Raw genomic sequence first — 18,308 nt, forward strand, 5'->3', positions numbered from 1 at the left:
AATATATTGTTGTTGAGAAGCTTCAAGTTGAAGGGTGGTGGGACTTTGCAACTACCTGATAAAAATATATGATAGAAACAAGTTAATTTTATTTCAAAGAGGGTGAAAGCTTCAAATAAGATGTTTAGAGATGGACATTTTAGGGTCAGTTTAGAATTTATTTTATTTTATGAATATAAGGCTTCTACTTGATAGATCTAACACTCCTCTGCTGTGAAGATAGTGATCGGCTAGTAAAAGCCACAAAATAAACAGTTAGAAGGGTTGAAAACAGGAGTCAGACCTAAATGGCTGCCACATCTATGCAATATTCTTCATTCATTGCAGGATCTTACAGTGTCACAGTGAACTAAACATAACCAGCCCTAAAGCTGGAAGAGACGCTGATGTACGCAACCAAAAGGAAATAATAAGGATTAGCAAGTTGGAGTACAGAAAGAAACTTGAGTGGCCACTTGATACTATTACTGCTGGTGAGAAAACAGTGGTCAATGGTGGTGGTTCCCAAGGAAAATGTTGACTTTTCATTGAAAAAACTGAGGAGTGTCTGGCCAAAACCAGAAAGCTTTGCAGGTTTAATGTTTTCAAGTTTTTCAATGAAAGGTTTAATGTTTTCTGAAAAAAAGCAGACACTTCACTTAACTGGGAAAAAAACTGAACAACAGTTTAGACAGAAAAAGTTCAACCATCCCTCAATATTAGAGAGGGCAAAGTTTTAGCCAATAAGAAAGCACAAGGACTAAACATCCTTAACTAGGGATGGTGCATAAGGGTTAGAGGGGATGAATCAAGATCTTTCTCCCTTGTCTAGTTGGGATGGTCCCCCATGCCCTGGGATGAGTTTTGATGGCAGATTGTGGAGAAATGGAGGTTCTAGACTTATGTGGAAGTCTTGGATATCTTGTTCCTACTTCAGTCTGAATATGGGTTGTAATGTGGAGTTACAGGTGTGTGTGAATTAATAAATAACAATAATGAGATAATACTTAGCACTTCTATAGTTTCATCAGAGGGGTTAGCCTTTCTTTCTGCACTAAAACGCTGGTAAATGTTTTATTCAGATACCTCACCAGTATTACTTGTAATAGGCATTAATAGGACATGCAGGTTATTTCATAAGCATATTAATTTTAAAAAAGCTTTCATTCCAGCCCCAAGTTGCAAGCAAACTTACACATTAATCCCTTCAACTCGTATTTCATTGTATCCAAAAGTCATTATAGCTTGCAACATACTCTGCTGTGAAAAATTAGGCACTGATAATACCATGCTGCAAATCATGGTCTGCCCATATGATACAGCAGCAAGAGACAAAAATATGTTCTGAAAGGCAGGAGGGTAAAAGTGGAGTTTACTGAGGACTAAATACATTAGGATTGACATAAAAAAAAGTTCAAATTGCAATCCAAGCTAAATTTATTTTTAGTCCTTCAATTATTCCAAATTTTGCAATAGTGAATGTAGAGGGCATATCGGTCCCTTATATAAAAAAAAATTCTTTTGTACTCCTTGTGGAGTCGTACTTAAAAATGATTCAATATAGGTACTCAGGGAGCTAATGTTCCAATAAAGAGATAAAATAAAGGAAAAATCTCTTTGCCCACTCACCACTTTTGAGGACACAAATACACATCCAGGTTCAGTTCTGGTCATTTTCTTGGCCTGCTACACAACAAAGATACTGTCATGTTAGAAACATTGGTGCCAGAGGGAAGAAAGCCAGAGACTTAGTTAATTCTTATTGATTGGGACAACTATGTAGTTTTAGCAAAGCTGTCATTTGCTGGGTTGATCGTTACACTATATGGGTTTTTATAAGTCAGGATTCTAGTTTCCTTATTTATTTGTCTAAAGTGGCATGAACACCAATAGCACTACATGGATATTTACTAACAAAAATAGCTCAGAAAGGCCTTGACTCATCGGCCACAACTGTGAAAAATTTCACTTGGATACAAATATTCTGGACGGGCAAGCCAGACATGTATTATATATACATACTATGGGAGCGAACAATGGAATGGGATGGTTGGTGCACAAGAGCTCCCATCCATCAAGAGGAAGAGAGGAGGTTGGTTGTTGCAGGACTAAGCATGGTTATGTTTGATTCAAACAAGAAAAAGAAGACAGGACCATGAGCTATAGCAAGGCTTCCATCCTGCAGCAGACAGAATGAGGTTGTGCTGAAGACACAAGTAGGTCACACAATGGCTCAATATTACAGTTGCAAACACTTCACAATACTTTTGCCACTATAATATCCTTTCTGGGAGAGCAGGGGAGAGGCCTTTTTTAAGTAGATTGAAAAACTCCTTGGTTCCCTGGAAAAGTAAGTGATGCAGAAAAAGATTCAGTCCTACAGACTTTATTTCCTAATGCCTAACCTAAGGTGGAGACAGCAGGGTTGTTCTGCTGCTTTGCTTTTAGCTATTGTCAGGGAAGGCATCAGAAAAGGGCACTCTTACACCAGTATTTGAATCTCAGCCAAAAAACGTATGCAGGTGTAATAATATACTGTACTTAAGACATTGATAGTAGACTTCCTCAAGCCCCTTCCTTAATGACCCGAGACCCTGCTTAAATAAGTTATTTAAATAAGAACTCACCAGGCTTTCAGGTTTTTCTTTCTTCCCCTAACCTCTTATAGCCTGATCCAAAGCCCACCCAAAGTCAATGGAAAGACCATCATGGACTCCAATGGGCTTTGGAGCAGGCCCCTATTTTGCCCCTCCCACCTTCTCCATCTCATCACAGTGTGACACAACTTCTCTTTCAGCTGGGAGGGCAACTGTTGAGTGAAAATATGTGCCTAGAGCGTAACAGTCCCTGGATTGTGGAATCTTTCAAAGTGAAAACCGGTAACTAACAGTAATGAACACACTATAACAAAACACAGATGAAAACCTTGCTAATTAAATGTAAGCATGTGTCTCTGAGACAATATCCACCAGCAGCACTTAAATTAAGGTGCAGATTCATCCAGGGGATGCTCAGAGCTGTTACCAGTATGACGACACTGATGAGCTCCTTAAGGAGACAGGATGAATGCTTTTTATAAATGGAACCAACATTTTATAAGATCTTTAAAAACAAAAGCAACCCACAACTTATGGAGTTTCATGAGATGGGCTTTTTAATGTTATTTTTAAAAACATTTATTTGAAAGTGAATCTAGTGCTTGTGAAAGCTATTGGCTAGACCACTCTGAAAACCAAAGTCCTTTATATTATCAAGAGGAGTAAGGAAAAGGTGCAGGCAATGCAAGTTTCCCCACCAAGCCAACCTGGCAGGAGCACATCTGGATATTGGAATATTTCTACCTCCAAATCCAGTCAAGTGGCCTCCCTGGTGAGGATGCCAATATGGTGACTAATTTAAATGCAAGTCCAATAGGAATTGGACTGAGATAAACTCATATGAAACACTGCTGGCCAAACAACAATTGTCAGTTGCCACCAGCTTAGCTTCCATGTGAACTGTTGCTCTCAAAGGGAACAGCCCTGAACAGAGGGGGCCCAAACCTATATGCACTGAAGACAATGGACAGACTATCCTTGGCTTTAATGGGCATTGAAGCAGGGCCCTAGTTACCAATCTCATAGCCCATCCAGTCTTTTTCATGTTTTCTGTACCGTATGAGAATTCTTTCCAATTAGTGAATAAGATTCACCATCATATGTAAGTGTGATTCCTACTACACTACTTCAGCTATTGATGTTTTCAGTTGTAGGAAAGAAATATATGTGAACACCAATGTCATCAGAAAGTTTGTATGGAAAACCCTTTCATGTCAGAAGTTTATTTTTATTGGTAAAATATTAAATAATATACAGAATTAAAAACTGCACTTACACTTCTGAGAAGAAATAAGTCTTGGACAAATTATGTGCTTGTTCCTGAGATTCCCTACGTTTATTCCAGTAGCTGTGCACTCAGACAGTACAAACCTTTATAATATAATTCTTTTCACAAAGTATTACAAAGTTTCTGCAGCTTCTTCTTGTATTTATACACACATACAGACTCGCACTCTCACATTGCTGTACAACACTCACTCACGTACACAGTACACACACACACACACAGGTATGATGGAACCATATTATGCACATACACTAAAGGGAAGGAAAAGAAAATACAAGTCCCATATTTCAGTCTGCAGTGGCAAAACTGTTTAGCAGGGGTGTATAAATTTGCATTAGAGTGGCTCACGGGTACCACTGTTGTAAGGGTTGTTTCAGAACTTCTGTCATAAGGGCATATTCCCAAGTCCACTGAAGGCAGCAGGAAGATTCGCAATGACTTTCAATCAGGTCTCAACCCTGATGTTTAAACGAGCTTAAACTTCTGCACAGAATTGGAACTCAACCTGGAGGAAAGCTGTTTGCCATACTGCTCAATTGGTTTGCCTCTTCCTAAATGACAGATGTCAAATTCAGCCCTAGGGTAAGCAGGGTAGAACTCCACAGAAGTGATTAAAGGTGCATTCATATGTACCAAGCTTCAGGGTCAGATTCTGACACTCCTCCTCATGCTCAGCAGCTTCGTGCTCCGAGAATGATCCCATTGACTTTAACAAGACCCTTTGTGGAGTAAGGGGCTATTCAAAATGCCTTGGGTATCAGAATCTGGCCCTACGAGCATGAAAAATAACCTGTGGAGCTCACAAGGTTGAACGCGTTTTGCTTCTTTTAATTCAAAAGCGTCTTGGAAATAATTTTGACAATCGGTTGGAGCATGATAAACTCCGATTGCCCTTGCTATTATTATAAGGAAACATCTTAAATACAAATGGAAAAGACAGAAGTGGCTCCTGTGCATGCGCCATAACTGCCTGTCCAAGAACTCTCAGAGGGATTTTTTATTTAATACCTAAATACATATTTACACAACAGCGGCTTCAGTCTACTGGGAAATAGACATTTAAAAATTAGATATAAATATGTATGATATGTAAAACAAGCCCAATCTACACTTATATAAGACAACATCCGCTCTAAAGAAGCTCTTCTGGTTTCAAGTCCTGCACTTCTTATAGAGGCAAAATTCTCACTGGAATCAATGGGAGTTTTGCCTTAGCTAAGAGGTTAGGGTCTGATCCAAAGCCCATCATGAAAGTCAATAGGAGTCTTTCTATTGAGTAGGCTTGGGATCAGGACCCACGTGTTTTATAAATGTCCATGTTAAGTGCTTTTCTTAAGAAAAACTGTATTTAAAAAGGAACAAGAGAAATAGAGGCAATAAAATGTCTGTCCTTAGTTCAAACCATTGTATATGTTTTGATGTCAAACAAAAGCAGGGAATAAAAAATGGGTTTTAGCCTTAGCTTTTGGTTTCTCACCTTTTGTCAGTCTGCTTTGCAATTTTAATGTATGTAAATATTTGAATCTTATCCTTTAAGGGATTTAAGATAGAGAATTTTGGTTTTTTTAATTTGAGTTGACTAAGAAAAAGAAACTACTGTACATTTTTAAGACGTCAGGAAAATATTGCACTTGAACAGAAAAATAACCAAAAGTTTTTGTTTGTCTTTTTTTTTTTTTTTAAACTGAGTAATATAAGCAATCTTCCATGTTTGCAGGAAGCACGTTCTGAAAGCAAGGTCTAAGAATGAAGCATCAAGAGCAATTTTGTGGTCAGTGACCTCAACCCTGGAATACAACAGTAGCAAAACTTCTTTTAAAGCATTTTTTTCCAAAAGGAAAAAAAAAAGTTATATGACTTTTACTTTACAATTTTAAATCTTTCCAAACATTTGCATTAAAAGTTTCCAGTCTCACATAAAAAAGATATACATTTTAGGGGAAAAAATTACAACCCGAAAATAAAAATGACTAAAAAGGAAGGCAAATATACAGTATTACAAGTACATAGGTGTGGAGTCATCTCTTTAGGTACCCTAGTTTTGACAGTGTTACAAAGATTATGTACCTTAATATTTTTTTCTCAAATCAAATATTTTTCCCGTTTTTAATATAAAACTACCCTTGAGTACAAAAATATGTAAACAGCCTGTACAGCCAATGAACAAACAGAAAAAATAATAATAAACTAGATGGGCCAAAGCTATGGGAGATAAGAGCTGGCCCAGTCTTTAAGCTAAGAGAAGGAGGAGGGGAAGAGAAAGCAATAAAGAAAACTTTGCTACATGAAACAGGAAGTGAAGATGTTCAAGCTCAGAGAATGCTTGACAATTAGTCAAATAATTGATCACAGTTTCAGAAGTTTGAACTACTACAAAAATAACCCAAAGTCCTTCCCTTGTTACAGTATGTTCAGAAATGAACATCCATTTCCAGTAAGTAATGTCAAATCTCAGTAAGTGCATAGTAGGGGATTCAGTAATCTCTGCCTCTTCACAAAGCTTTTCTTACTCTATGTCACTTGAGGTAAAAACTAAATGGCCCAATTCCCTGCTCCTTAGTTCCCACTATGGAGTCATGCTCTCGATTCGGCTTTTGCAGTGGGCCTACATATTTTACATTTGATTCACAATGAAAAGTACCGCCTACTAGTCATTCATGGATGGGGTGAAGTCTAGGACACAAATTTAAATGAATACATATTTACCGTAGAACCTCACTAATTTGTACTAGTGACTGAGACCCAAAGAGATTGAACTTTACAAGTTAGCAAATAACTCTCATCCAATAAAAGAAATTAAGCACATGCTTAACTTTAGTCCTTAACAAGTAGGGCTATTGACTTGAGTGGGACTGCTCAGGTGCTTAAAGTTAAGCATGTGATGAAATGTTTTGTTGGACTAAGGCATATGGGCTTCATCCAAAGCTCACTGGAGTCAGAAGGAGTCCTTTCAATTGTCTTCAATGGGTATATCCACAATGCAGTGTGAACTCAGGGTTTGAACTCAGGCTCAAGCCTACCCCACACTCCTATCTACATACCAACTGTGCTAACCCTGGGCTGAAACTCAGGGTCCTAGAAGCCTGTGGCAGTGGAGGGTCCAAGCCTGAATCAACAGGCTTCAAGCCCTATTGCCTTGTAATGTAGATGCAGCTCCATTGGACTCATGCTCTGAGAGTATGCCAAAACATTCCACGATCCCATAGGCCAACTTTCTTTGTCCTTTGGCCAGTCAAGTCTGGTAGAAAGTCAAGTTTTTCCACACTGCACCTTGAACAAAGTGGTACAGCAGCCACATTTTGGGAGGATGCCTCCAGTATGGAATATCGGTGGTTGGACACGAGGCTGCATAATGCAATGTAGATTCTGGAGCCCCATTTCTAACTTGGTGTTACAAATGCTTGTAGACACTCAAGCACCAGGTTAACAAACCCAGAGTCTGCTAACTCGAGTTCTACTAACCCTGGGCTTTCATTGCAATGTAGACATACTCAATGAGCTTTGGATTAGGCCCTAAGTGAGCGATATTAAAAAAAAAAAAAAAAAGCCAAAGCACCTCAGAACATGCTTTGAGCATTTAACTTGACATCTGTCATTCACTTGGACTTCATAATATTTCAGAACGTGCTAGTAAATATAGCATAGTATTTTTTTGTAAAAATATTGAAGGCTTGAGTAATGATAGACTTCACTGCAGCAACCTACTGTTACATTTTTGTTGAGGGAGGGAGAGAGAGAGAGAGAGTCTTTTTGTATGCAGATTAGCTAGGTTCTACGGTATGTATGAAAGGGAAAAGATCCCATATAAGGATAGAGGGTGATGAATTTATTCCCAAATGGAATGCCTGTGTGAGATTACTTCTCTCCACCCTCGTAAGACTGCGAGTGAATTGTCGGAGGCAGGAGCACACGTTTCCATGAATACCAAGTGAAAGGTTTAGCAATTTAGCCATTTATAGAGGTATAATTTTATTGTTACACTGGCCTAGTATTCATAACCTGGAGTGGAGGAAAGTTAGCATATTACCACCTCATGAGCCTATTGTGCTCGTTTCATAGTCTAAGTGATTAATATTGGAAAATAAATCATATCCTCCCAGGAATACATCATGTAAGTTCTGCATGAAGCTCAGACGACACCAAGTGATATTCTTTTTATACAGTACTACAGGAAAGTTCCTGATGGGATGTAAGGGCTCTAACTTTACATTCCAGGAGAGGTCAAATATTTGCTATATGGGGCAAAATCTTTTATTTATTTCCCACCCAGCCACTGTGAGCATGGAGGGTCCTGACCACAGGGGAACATCTGTGTTTATTCTGTGTGGGGCCTGCTTATGTCCCAGCACACAGAGAAATTGGGGCAGAGCCAGGGTAGATCAGCAGATCAGTTTCTACATGTTTCCAATGGGAACTGCCAGCCCTTTGGGGGGGGCGGAGGGGGAGGGATGTACGTGGGTGCTGCAGATCCTTGAGGCTACCATCGCAGCTATGGAAAGCCCTATGGTCTGATGGAAGGACTGCTGACCTACTGACCTCTGTGGTACACTTCAGTTATTCAGGCTGTGTGCTGGGACTAGAATCCAACCCTATAGCAATGCAGGGTAAACTGTTGGGAAAGTGTCAGGAATGGGTCAAAAACTAGGTCACCGGTCCCATACGGCAAGTACCAAAAAAATACTGAATTTTTCACCAAAGTATTCTGCTAATACAACCCCGAATATGAAACACAGCTCCGCCTGGCTTGAGAAACAAATCACATTCCCTAATGCCTTTCACAGATGAGTTTTGTTTTACTCTCTTATCCTATCTGAACAATCGGCATAGCAGTGGTACCGTAGTCCTCAAGCTTCCACCCTCCTTTTTTTTTGTATTTTTTTTTAAGCTAAGCAAACTTTTGCAATGATACACTACTTTAAAGTATATTCTCATTCCATCATGCTGTTTGATGCTGTGCAATATAGCACTGAAATACACAGAGGGTTAGATTCTCAAGTTTGCAGCCCTGGTGCAATGGGGTGCAGAGAAAGGAGAAAGGTGGTATTACACCAACTTTCTGCCCCAAACCCCTTAAGTTCAGGGGGCAGGCGGGAGCTTTTTCAGTCCCTGGCATTGTTTAGAGCAGCGTCAGAAACTGTTTCTAAACTATGGCCATTATCCATGGCCCAAAAGGTGCTGCCTGCCAGCTGGGGATTGCTGGAGCACACTGTGCCCTGGACATTTCCACACCCCTTCCCTTTCCCAAGACCAGCTAGTGTAGAGCCAGCTACACCACTCAGGGATTTTCCTACTCAAGGGGAAACCCCAGCTTCCTCTGTCCCACTCTGTAACATTAGTGTTTCTTTTAAATGCATTGTGAAAGGCTATGATATGAAACAGCAGCTTTCAAAATGCATTTGAAAAAGGCACGTATACAATAAAACTTATTTGAATGACATGATACAGTGTATATACTATTTCAGAATCATAAATCTCCAGATGCTTTATGCGGCATATCATCACTGATGTTAACTTTTTTAAAAAAAAAAAATAAGACTATATAAAACTAAAGATAAAAGCCAACTAAAACAGAGCCAGTTTCATCTCACTTTTGCAAGAGTCTGCAATGTTGGCTACTCTGTTAACAAATATTATCCTTCTTCTTCCCGCATATCTTAATGAAATTAAAAGAAATAGTTGCTTTGAAGTAGTGAGGTAAAAGGAAGTTAACCAACTATGGAACCTTATAATTGCTACTCAGGCCCTTAAAGTTCAGCTTTCAAATCTTCTGGTAGGTACAACTGGAATAAATCACTTTTTGGAGTTAGAAGCAGTTTGTTCTTTTGTGGACTCTTTTTTCCCCTGTGCATCCGTAAGAAAAGTGCAGAAGGCCAGCACCTTAAGTCCTATAAAAGCCCAATTTCAAAGGACTGAATTTAATTCAGACTGGATCCTGCAAAGCAGTGCGCATTCTGGCCCCTATCCAGCAAAGCACAAGTTTAAAACAGCAATTTGGAGAGTTAGACAAATGTTGAATTTCTGTACTTGGTGGTGTATGAACTTTGTGACTGGTGCCCTAAAGTTAGAGAGGCTAATACTGCAGGTAAGAGTCAGGATGATTTACAAAAACAGGTTCTCTAAGTAGAGCCCAATATAGGTTAATGCTGAGACATCTTTCATCGATGGAAGCACTTTTTAAGGAGAATGCAATTGCTTTAATCTCCTTAAGTACATGGTAAAGAGCTGGTTTTATACAAAAATCCTATATATTTAGTTGTGGATTCCTAAATCAGTTAAAAGAGCTTTGGCTATAAAACTCATTAGCCACAATGATGGACAGAAACGTAACGAAAGCTCTGTGTACCCAGCCCTGGGTCATATCAAAACCAGAACTTGCACCTGTTTAGACCGAGTCTGAATCTGGCTCTTTTCCCCCTTACAAATCTAGGTAAAGAGTTTATTGGCAGGGACATTTGAGGAAAAAATCTACTTGTAACCAAATATGGGAAATGCTCACAGAAAGCAAATTCTGAATTTTTAAACACAAGTATTGGAATCGAGTTTTGAGTCAAAAGACTTATGCGTGTCTACGCAAAACTAGCCAGCTTTTAGCACATACTTTGAACAAATAGCTAGTGATCAATAGCAAATACTTGGAGCCAACTGCTCTGTGAGTGGACAATCCCCAGACGAAGACTTATCTGCTGAAATTTCTTAGTAAATAATTTTGAATAACCATTGAATTTGATGAAGTCAATAGCTGCTCTTAGAAATCTGCTAACAGCAAAAGAGAAAAAATCATCATCTGAGGTCCCAATCCTGCAGGCTCAGATTTGTGGACAGACCTGTAAGTCCGTATGGAACCCCACTGCAATCTCCATTGAGTCGTCCTTGGTATGCGAGCTTGCAGAACTGGAGCCTATGTTATTGACTGCGTACTACTCTCTTCACTGTAATCCCCCATAGACATGCATTTGCTGATTATGCTAAAATAAGATTTAGCCCAAACCTTTACTCAAAACTTGAACTGAATTTAAATCATTCCCCCTAAAAGCACCCTGAAGAGATGAAAAACAATAGTGAGTTTTAAGAAAAAATGACAATACGTTAATGTCCCCCCCCCCCCGCGGTTTTGGTCTAGACAGGAATTGCAACTATCAAAAGGTGATGACTAAAATTATGCTGTCCCTCTGACACTCCTGCACAACTCCAGTATGACAAAGATGTTCTCTGGTGCGTCTCTGTGGTATTAGGGGCTAGTGCTATGTCACGGGGCGTTCCTGCCAATATGCACTTCTCCCTGTGACAGCTTCTAAAATGGCAGCACTCAGGGTTGATCTCACAGAGCTGCACTGACTTGACAAGTGATTCTTGAATAGCACCCTATAAACTGCATTGACTGCAAAGAGGAAAAAAAGGGTTAAGGTCATTGAAAGGGACAAGAGACACACTGGGCTGTGGAGAATGCATCATCAATTAAGAAGTGTACTAGCTCACGCTCTGTCAGATTATGGCCAGTTCCTGGGTGCATACACAATGGGATGTTCCCACTCCTTTCCCTTCCTTACACTCCTATGCTCTTGTGCTAGCCATCCCAAGGGGCCCACCGTCACCCTGGCTACAGAAGCGACCACAGTGTGCACTCCCTTAGAGGTGCAGCAATGGGCTTGACATCCTCCATTCTTGCCAGCTCAGGCAGGCCATTTCTCAATGCTTTTCCATGTTCCACACTGCCCCCAGCACGGGGTTAGCGACTTCAAGAACTTTTTATTTTACAGATTGTTCTTCAAGCAGCTGTCATGGTTGGGCAGAATTCATGATTACCTTTTAAAAGAGAGGAGAAAAATGTAGGGAAAATCCACATGGGGCCAGGAAACCATTCAGGGAACATCCCAATTGTCACATTGGGGATAGGGTTTGCCTTCTACAAAGGAGGCAAGGGACAGGTCACGTCATGAGAGAAATCACATGGATCTTAGGTTATGGGCAAAGGGTGGGGACAACCACATATAATACCTTTGTCAATGTACTGCTTCCTGTTCCTCCCTCTCCACAATGGGAACATGGCTGCTTCTGGAGTTATGCCATTGTGGTTGTGCCCAAACCGTGCCCCTGCACCCCCAGCCCAGACAGTGGGGTTTTCAGAGTGTGAAGGGGGAACCCGGAGGACACAATACTAACTTGATCATTGCCATCTCCAGCAAGGTAATCCCCATGGGTTTTCATGGGGAAGATGTCACAGAATACAGCCATCTCTCAGTCCTGTTCCTAGCGCACAACCTCAACAGCCACAGAGAATCAACCCTACAGAGCAAAGGTGGGGCAGAGGAGGAACTACTATCCTATTCCACATCCCCTGGCCGATTGCAGTTCTCCTCTTTTCCCATTAATAGAGGAGAATGTATGCCCTTTAAAAACTAACCTTGGAGTCAAAGAAAGAGTTCAGTGGTCACGAGCAGGATATTAGCTACTCTGATTGTGCCAGGCACAAGAGAATGAGAGCAATAGGGGCAGCTAGTCTTGCCTGAGCTTTATTGTATCAAAATTAATAAGGGCAAAAGAAAAAAAAAGATGTCAAGGACAATGTTGGAACCAGCTCTTTGTATCCGTCTCTTCAAAGTCCATTCTTTCCCATCCTTGATAGCTCTCACATTACATAAGGGAACATTTCTATCTATACTGTATTATAATTAATAGGCTACTGCTAAACTTTACCAGCTCCTACTTAATAGCATTTCAGTGCCGGGAAACAGTCATCAGGTAATCTGGCCATGATCTACTGTATCCTTTCTAAACACAGGTTCTAACTGCCAAGTGTGTCGCCATAAAAAGATTTCAATCAATACCACTCAGCTCCTACTTTCTAATGCTGCAGGTCTGGCAAGATAAGAAAAACAGACTGAAATGAGCAAATGGGGATTCATTATGGCCTCATCCTGCAATTGCGTATGCATTTAAGTAACTTTACTCATGTGAAAAGTTCTCATTGAACTCAACGAAGGTACCCATGAGGAAAAAGGCTACGCACTTGTGCAAATGTTTCCAGGTTAAAGCTCTATTTTTGCAGTTCAATTTCAATAATGATTGATATAAAAAGAGTTGAGTTTCATGTTGGGTTTAAGCTTACTTTTTGTAGAGCAATCAACTCAACCTATAGGATTTGGTCAGGGGCTTCTGTCTTGCATTGTCAGAAAAAGAAAAGGAAAGAAAGAGAGTTGTATTGTTCTTGTTTGGTCTGTACCTAAATGGCCTGATCACGCCAGCTTTTTTTTCCCCTGCAGTGAATTAGTAAGTGTCAATAATACTAAATCAAACTAACCTTAGTGCCTCTAGCTCATGTACCCATTTTCCTAAAACGCGAAGTGATATCAAATCAAATTAGCAACTGTTTTTCCACATGGCTTTCACACTCTCCTAGAGCAGAGGGTGTGCATCAAAATCTGCAAGGGCCTCTATCCAAAAAATAAAGAGGAATTAAGGATACTAGGTAGTCACTGATTCAACAAATCACAAAGCAAAGGATTCATTGGAGAGGTGGCTAGCTAGGGCCAGATCCTAAGCTGGTGTAGCTCAGAGTATTCCATTGAAGTCAATGGAGCTCACAGCAGCAGAACCTCTTGAGTAAACTGCAGAATTTGTATTCACTCCTAGGATATCTACTGCCCTAGAAGCTAGGTAAAAAAGTGTTATTTGAAAATGCTGTTTCTTAAAAACACATGGTGCAACTAACTAGGTATGGATACTAGGAGGTCTATAAGAAGCCAGTGAGTCAACACAATGATGGAATAATAGCAAATCAGCAATTCTAAAAACGTGCTTCATAAGTTAAGTAAAATAACATCACAGAACCTCAAACTTACCACAGGAGGTCCCAAGACTTATGAAACTAAACTCTTGTTATGTGGTACAGTGTTACACATATATATTGTATACATTCCACAGGGGAAGTAAACACAGAAGCCATGGACATAGCTCACCCACCGAAGTAATTTTGCAAGGAATATTGACTTTGATTCGTGCTCCTAAATCCCTAAAATAAAAGTTTTGCTTTAAAAATAATTGTTCATTCTGTAGAATACAATTGCCCACTCCCCCCATCTTCCCCACCATAGCTATACATTTGAAAGGGCTTTCCTCTGAAATGTTGCTACCTATTTGCCTGAAATTATTAATCTACAGTTGGGTGGTAACTCATTAGGACTTTAAAGCACCTACCAGAGTTGAGCGATATCCAACATATGACATGATTTACAGCTAACTGTGACAGAAATGGACTGCCTTTCAATTCCCACAAAATATGCAAGACAGATCACCAAAACAGAATGACAGCAACAACACAAAACTCTCTCATCCCTTCCCTTCCTTCCTTCCATTCTTAAACTGGGCAGAGACACTGAGGTTGGGTCCATACAATAAGGTTAATAATAATAATTAAACAGCAACAAAACAACAACAACAACAACAACAACAAAAAGGTGGGTCAATGAAAAGTGGGATTGTAAGTGCAGTACTTCTTCATGTGCAGTTCTTCTACTTCATAAGAGTCCCCTTTGGATGAGAAGGCCTAGTGGAATGTGTGCTCCCCTCGAACAATGTGCGATGAGAACTCATAGCGGTCCTGGCTTCGATACCCACAAATGTTGCATTCTAATGGGTCCCGGTAGCCATGACAACCCATGTGGATGGTGTACATGACGTGGTCTAGGAAAAGAACTCGACAGTGCTCACATTTAAAGGCCCTAATCTGCTCCCCTTCTCCATTGAAGACCTTATAGATATCCTTTAAAGAGCCCTTAGAAGCCTTTGTGGCATCCAAAGCCTTGGTGTCCTCCTTCATGTAAGCTGGGCTTTGCTTCCTCTTGGGATTTAAGGCAGGGTTTCCTTGGTAGGACTGGCGGTCTTCATGGCTGCTCTCAGAGTCAGTAGAATCCAGGCAACTATTGCTGGGGGAGGCCTCTCTTTCCTGGGGTCGACTCTTTGGTCTGATGAGGGAGATAGGGCCATCCATGTTGTTTTCATGACTGTCAGCTGTTTCCCTGCTAATGGGCCTTTCTATCCTGTTAGGATGATAGACCTGAGCATAAGCTGAGCTGATGACTGGGGCCACCTCTGCAATTGTGCTTGGTGTATGGTGCATCAGGGGGTGAAGTGCGTCAGCTCCAAGGTAGTTGATTGCATTGTTGATGGCTTGGTCCATCATGTGAGACTGCATCAGTTCAGCCTCTTTCTCATAGGTTAAGTTCATATCAAAGTGAATATCTGGATAGCCAAATCTCATGATCTTTTCACCTAAAGGTAAGAACAAAATAAATGAGAAAAAGAAAGTCACCTAGACATTCAACTGTAACAGAGAAGAACCCTGTGTTAGTCACAGAGTTTAAGACAAGAAGGAACCATCTGATCATCTAGTCTGACCTGTATATCACAGGCCATTACACACCACCTAACCATCTCCACACTAAGCCCAACAATTAGACCAAGGTATCACAGCCCTCAGGGGACTAAACTATGGTAGGCCACAGGCAAAAAACAGGAGGGACCAAGGTGCACCAGCGCTTAGACCTCTGCAGTGGCAGGGAAAGGATTAAGTGAGATATACCAAGATCATCCTAGCAGGTGATCCCTGCCCCACACTGCAGAGGAAGGCAAAAATCCCCCAAGGTCACTGACAATCTGAACTGGGGGAAAATTCCTTCCCAACTCCATAGATGGCAGTCAGTTAGGCACTGAACATGTAAGCAAGAACCAGCTAGATGAGCACCTAGGGGGAAAAAAAAAAGAGCTCTGTACTACCTCAGAGCACCTCCCCATTCAGCTGAATGTCCATCTGAGGTCGTGGCCATCTCTGATGCTTCAGAGGAATGAGCAATAACCAAACCAAACCAAAAAACCAACCCCAAACCACAGAATACACTGGAGAAAAAAAAATCCCTCACTGTCCCCTGCAGATAACCGGCTGTGTTCTAGACTGAGGGTGAAATTCAGCCATGGGCAGAGGGACAGCACCAGGCACCATTCAAGTGCCACTTCAGCTCTATTTATGGTGTTTTGATCTTATGTGAGCCCTCTGCTCAGAGATGGAATTGCACTCTCAGCGCAGGCAGTCTTGAGTCTTCACTCTAGATAAGCCTATGGCTGGCATGAATTCCAGACTGCTGGAAACCATCAGATGATGTTCTCTGCTCCAAATGAGGAAATATGGGACCAGCTCCTCGGCTGATGGAAAAGAACGTAATTCTATTGACATCAATGGAGCTACACCAGTTTATACCACCTGACTATCAAGCCAAAGGTGTTTTATTTTTCAACATAAGATTAAGTCAGCCATGATGCAAAGGCATCTGCATAAGACACCCATCATGGCTCACATCTCACAGTGGGGCTGTATTGAGGGGGATGTCTAAACAATGGCCTTACAGGACAGAAATACTGGGGCCTAACAAACCTCCAGACCTGCAAGTGTGCAGATGCAGTGGCCTGCAGAGGTGGTGAAGGGAGGTTGCATCTGCCCATAGACTACAGTAGTGGATGCAGGAAGTGTGAGGCTGAGCTGAAACCACAGGTCCTAGGTTGGAGTTGAATTTTGCATTTCACTCAACTATTCAGGCAGAAAGAAACATCTCTTTTAGAAAACACAGCCTCTATATATCAGGTTACTGATATAACAAAAATCACATGTATTAGTTTAGTTTATCCACAGCAGAGGCTAAATGAGTATAATTTTTGCTGACATAAGTCAAGTCTATAAGGTAAGATTTACCACTGTGTTACTCCAAATGTAGACCCTGTTAAAACAGTTGAGGTACAGCAGTGTAAAAATGGAACAACATAGTGGTGAATCATGCCAATTATGGGGCAAATTAGTTCTGACACAAGGTACGTCTCCACTGATATGAATAGTGTTACTTCTAATTATACGTAGGCTGAATCTGGCCCCACTTCTTTTCCAATTATATTATTGTATGGCATCATATAAATGGGAAGGTCAATTAACAGCTCTTTAAAAAGCTTTGTTTCTGTTTTTTTAGTTGAAAAGTTAAGGTTATATTTTAAAGATACTGGATAGTGGATTTTATAAACTAAACAACTTTGTTTGTTTTCATTCTCTCACCACATCCCACTCTATCACTCGACAGAAACACATGTATCCTCATCACTGCAAATAAATTACTTCAGGCAGTCACGAATGTCACTACTTTGTCTGTCCAGGAACTTAAAAACCTCAAACTTCTCTTTCAATTTTTGGCAAATCTGCCTGGGGAAAAAGCATACACACGAAAGAAACAGCCACAATATCAACTCTCATGAAAGGCATCAGTACCTTTCAATATAGCAACACTTTATTTTCATCACCTGTAATAATTAATACCAGATATTCCACTCCCTTTTCCTTGTCTTAAAATGATGTATATAAAGAGAAATGGTTTTACATTATACATGGAACAATTAGGTTATATTCTCAGAGTCTGCACATCACTTATGCTTGGGAACTCAGATCCCGAGTCAGCAAACTACTTATGTATGTGCCTAATCTAAAGTATGCAAATAGTCCAACAGACTTCAATGGCATTACTCGTTGCTTCAAATCAGGCAACAAGTTAAAGCACCTGGGGTGAATCAGAGCCTTACTATGGTTCTCCAAGGCTGATCACAGTGACGTTATAATTTAGCACACACATTAAAAACAAAAACAAAAAAACAGGAGCATAAAATACTCCAGTTACTCAACAATGTAGATGTCAGAGAAACAGGATGAGGAGAGGTAAAGCACAGGAAAATGATTGGCTTAATTATACAATAGGTTTTAGATTTGTTGGTTGCCATCAAAAAGTCTCTTTTTAGGCTTTACCAACTGCAGGATTTTCTAAATTGACATTATAGCCTTGCGCTGAAACTGCTGCCAGTTGTGATTATTATCTTGCTCTGTGGTGAGCTCCTCAGACCTCGTTTTTGTTCCTTTCACATGCCTCATTGATTAACTTCACCAGACTTAAAGCAAACACTCAAGATGCTTAGGACCTGTATTGCTCTATTCCTTCAGTTACGAACCAGAATGTTTCACCATAACTGTAAAGATCTTGGGCTGAGTTTTAAAAAGGGAACTTGACATACAAAAATAAATAATAATGCAAAAATGTACAGGGACAGTACATTTTAATTCACTATATGTGCCACATAATAGAAAAGAAACATTTGACACCCATTTCAACACATGTTAACATGGCTTTCATTTTAAAATAATTTCTTCTTGGTCAAATAAGTATTGAAAAGTAACTTGTCAGATTTATCTGTTGAGGTTCTTTAGGACTATGAGATCTTTCATTCCAATTATGCTCACTCTACATTAACAGAAAGATGAAACAGTTTATCCCTTAATTATCTTACTGTGTATTACCAAACAAACCATATATTTATAGCCAGATCAAGGAACATAAGAACTGCAATACTGGATTAGACCTGTGCTC

At 40.3% G+C, this 18,308-nt stretch overlaps 1 protein-coding gene across 8 annotated transcripts in view; it reads right to left on the bottom strand.

Annotated features, from left to right (window-relative positions):
- Nucleotides 1–3,783: 3,783 nt before the first annotated feature.
- The window catches only part of IKZF2 (IKAROS family zinc finger 2), a 133,191-nt gene continuing 118,666 nt past the window's right edge, over nt 3,784–18,308 (bottom strand). For all 8 annotated transcript variants that reach the window (XM_038422389.2, XM_038422395.2, XM_038422399.2 and 5 more), the window contains one exon: nt 3,784–15,132. In XM_038422389.2, the coding sequence (XP_038278317.1) occupies nt 14,408–15,132 (725 nt within the window). In that variant the 3' untranslated portion in view covers nt 3,784–14,407. The remainder of the gene's footprint in view (nt 15,133–18,308) is intronic.

This window comes from Dermochelys coriacea, chromosome 11, assembly GCF_009764565.3.
Source record: "Dermochelys coriacea isolate rDerCor1 chromosome 11, rDerCor1.pri.v4, whole genome shotgun sequence".
Classification (NCBI taxonomy): domain Eukaryota; kingdom Metazoa; phylum Chordata; order Testudines; family Dermochelyidae; genus Dermochelys; species Dermochelys coriacea.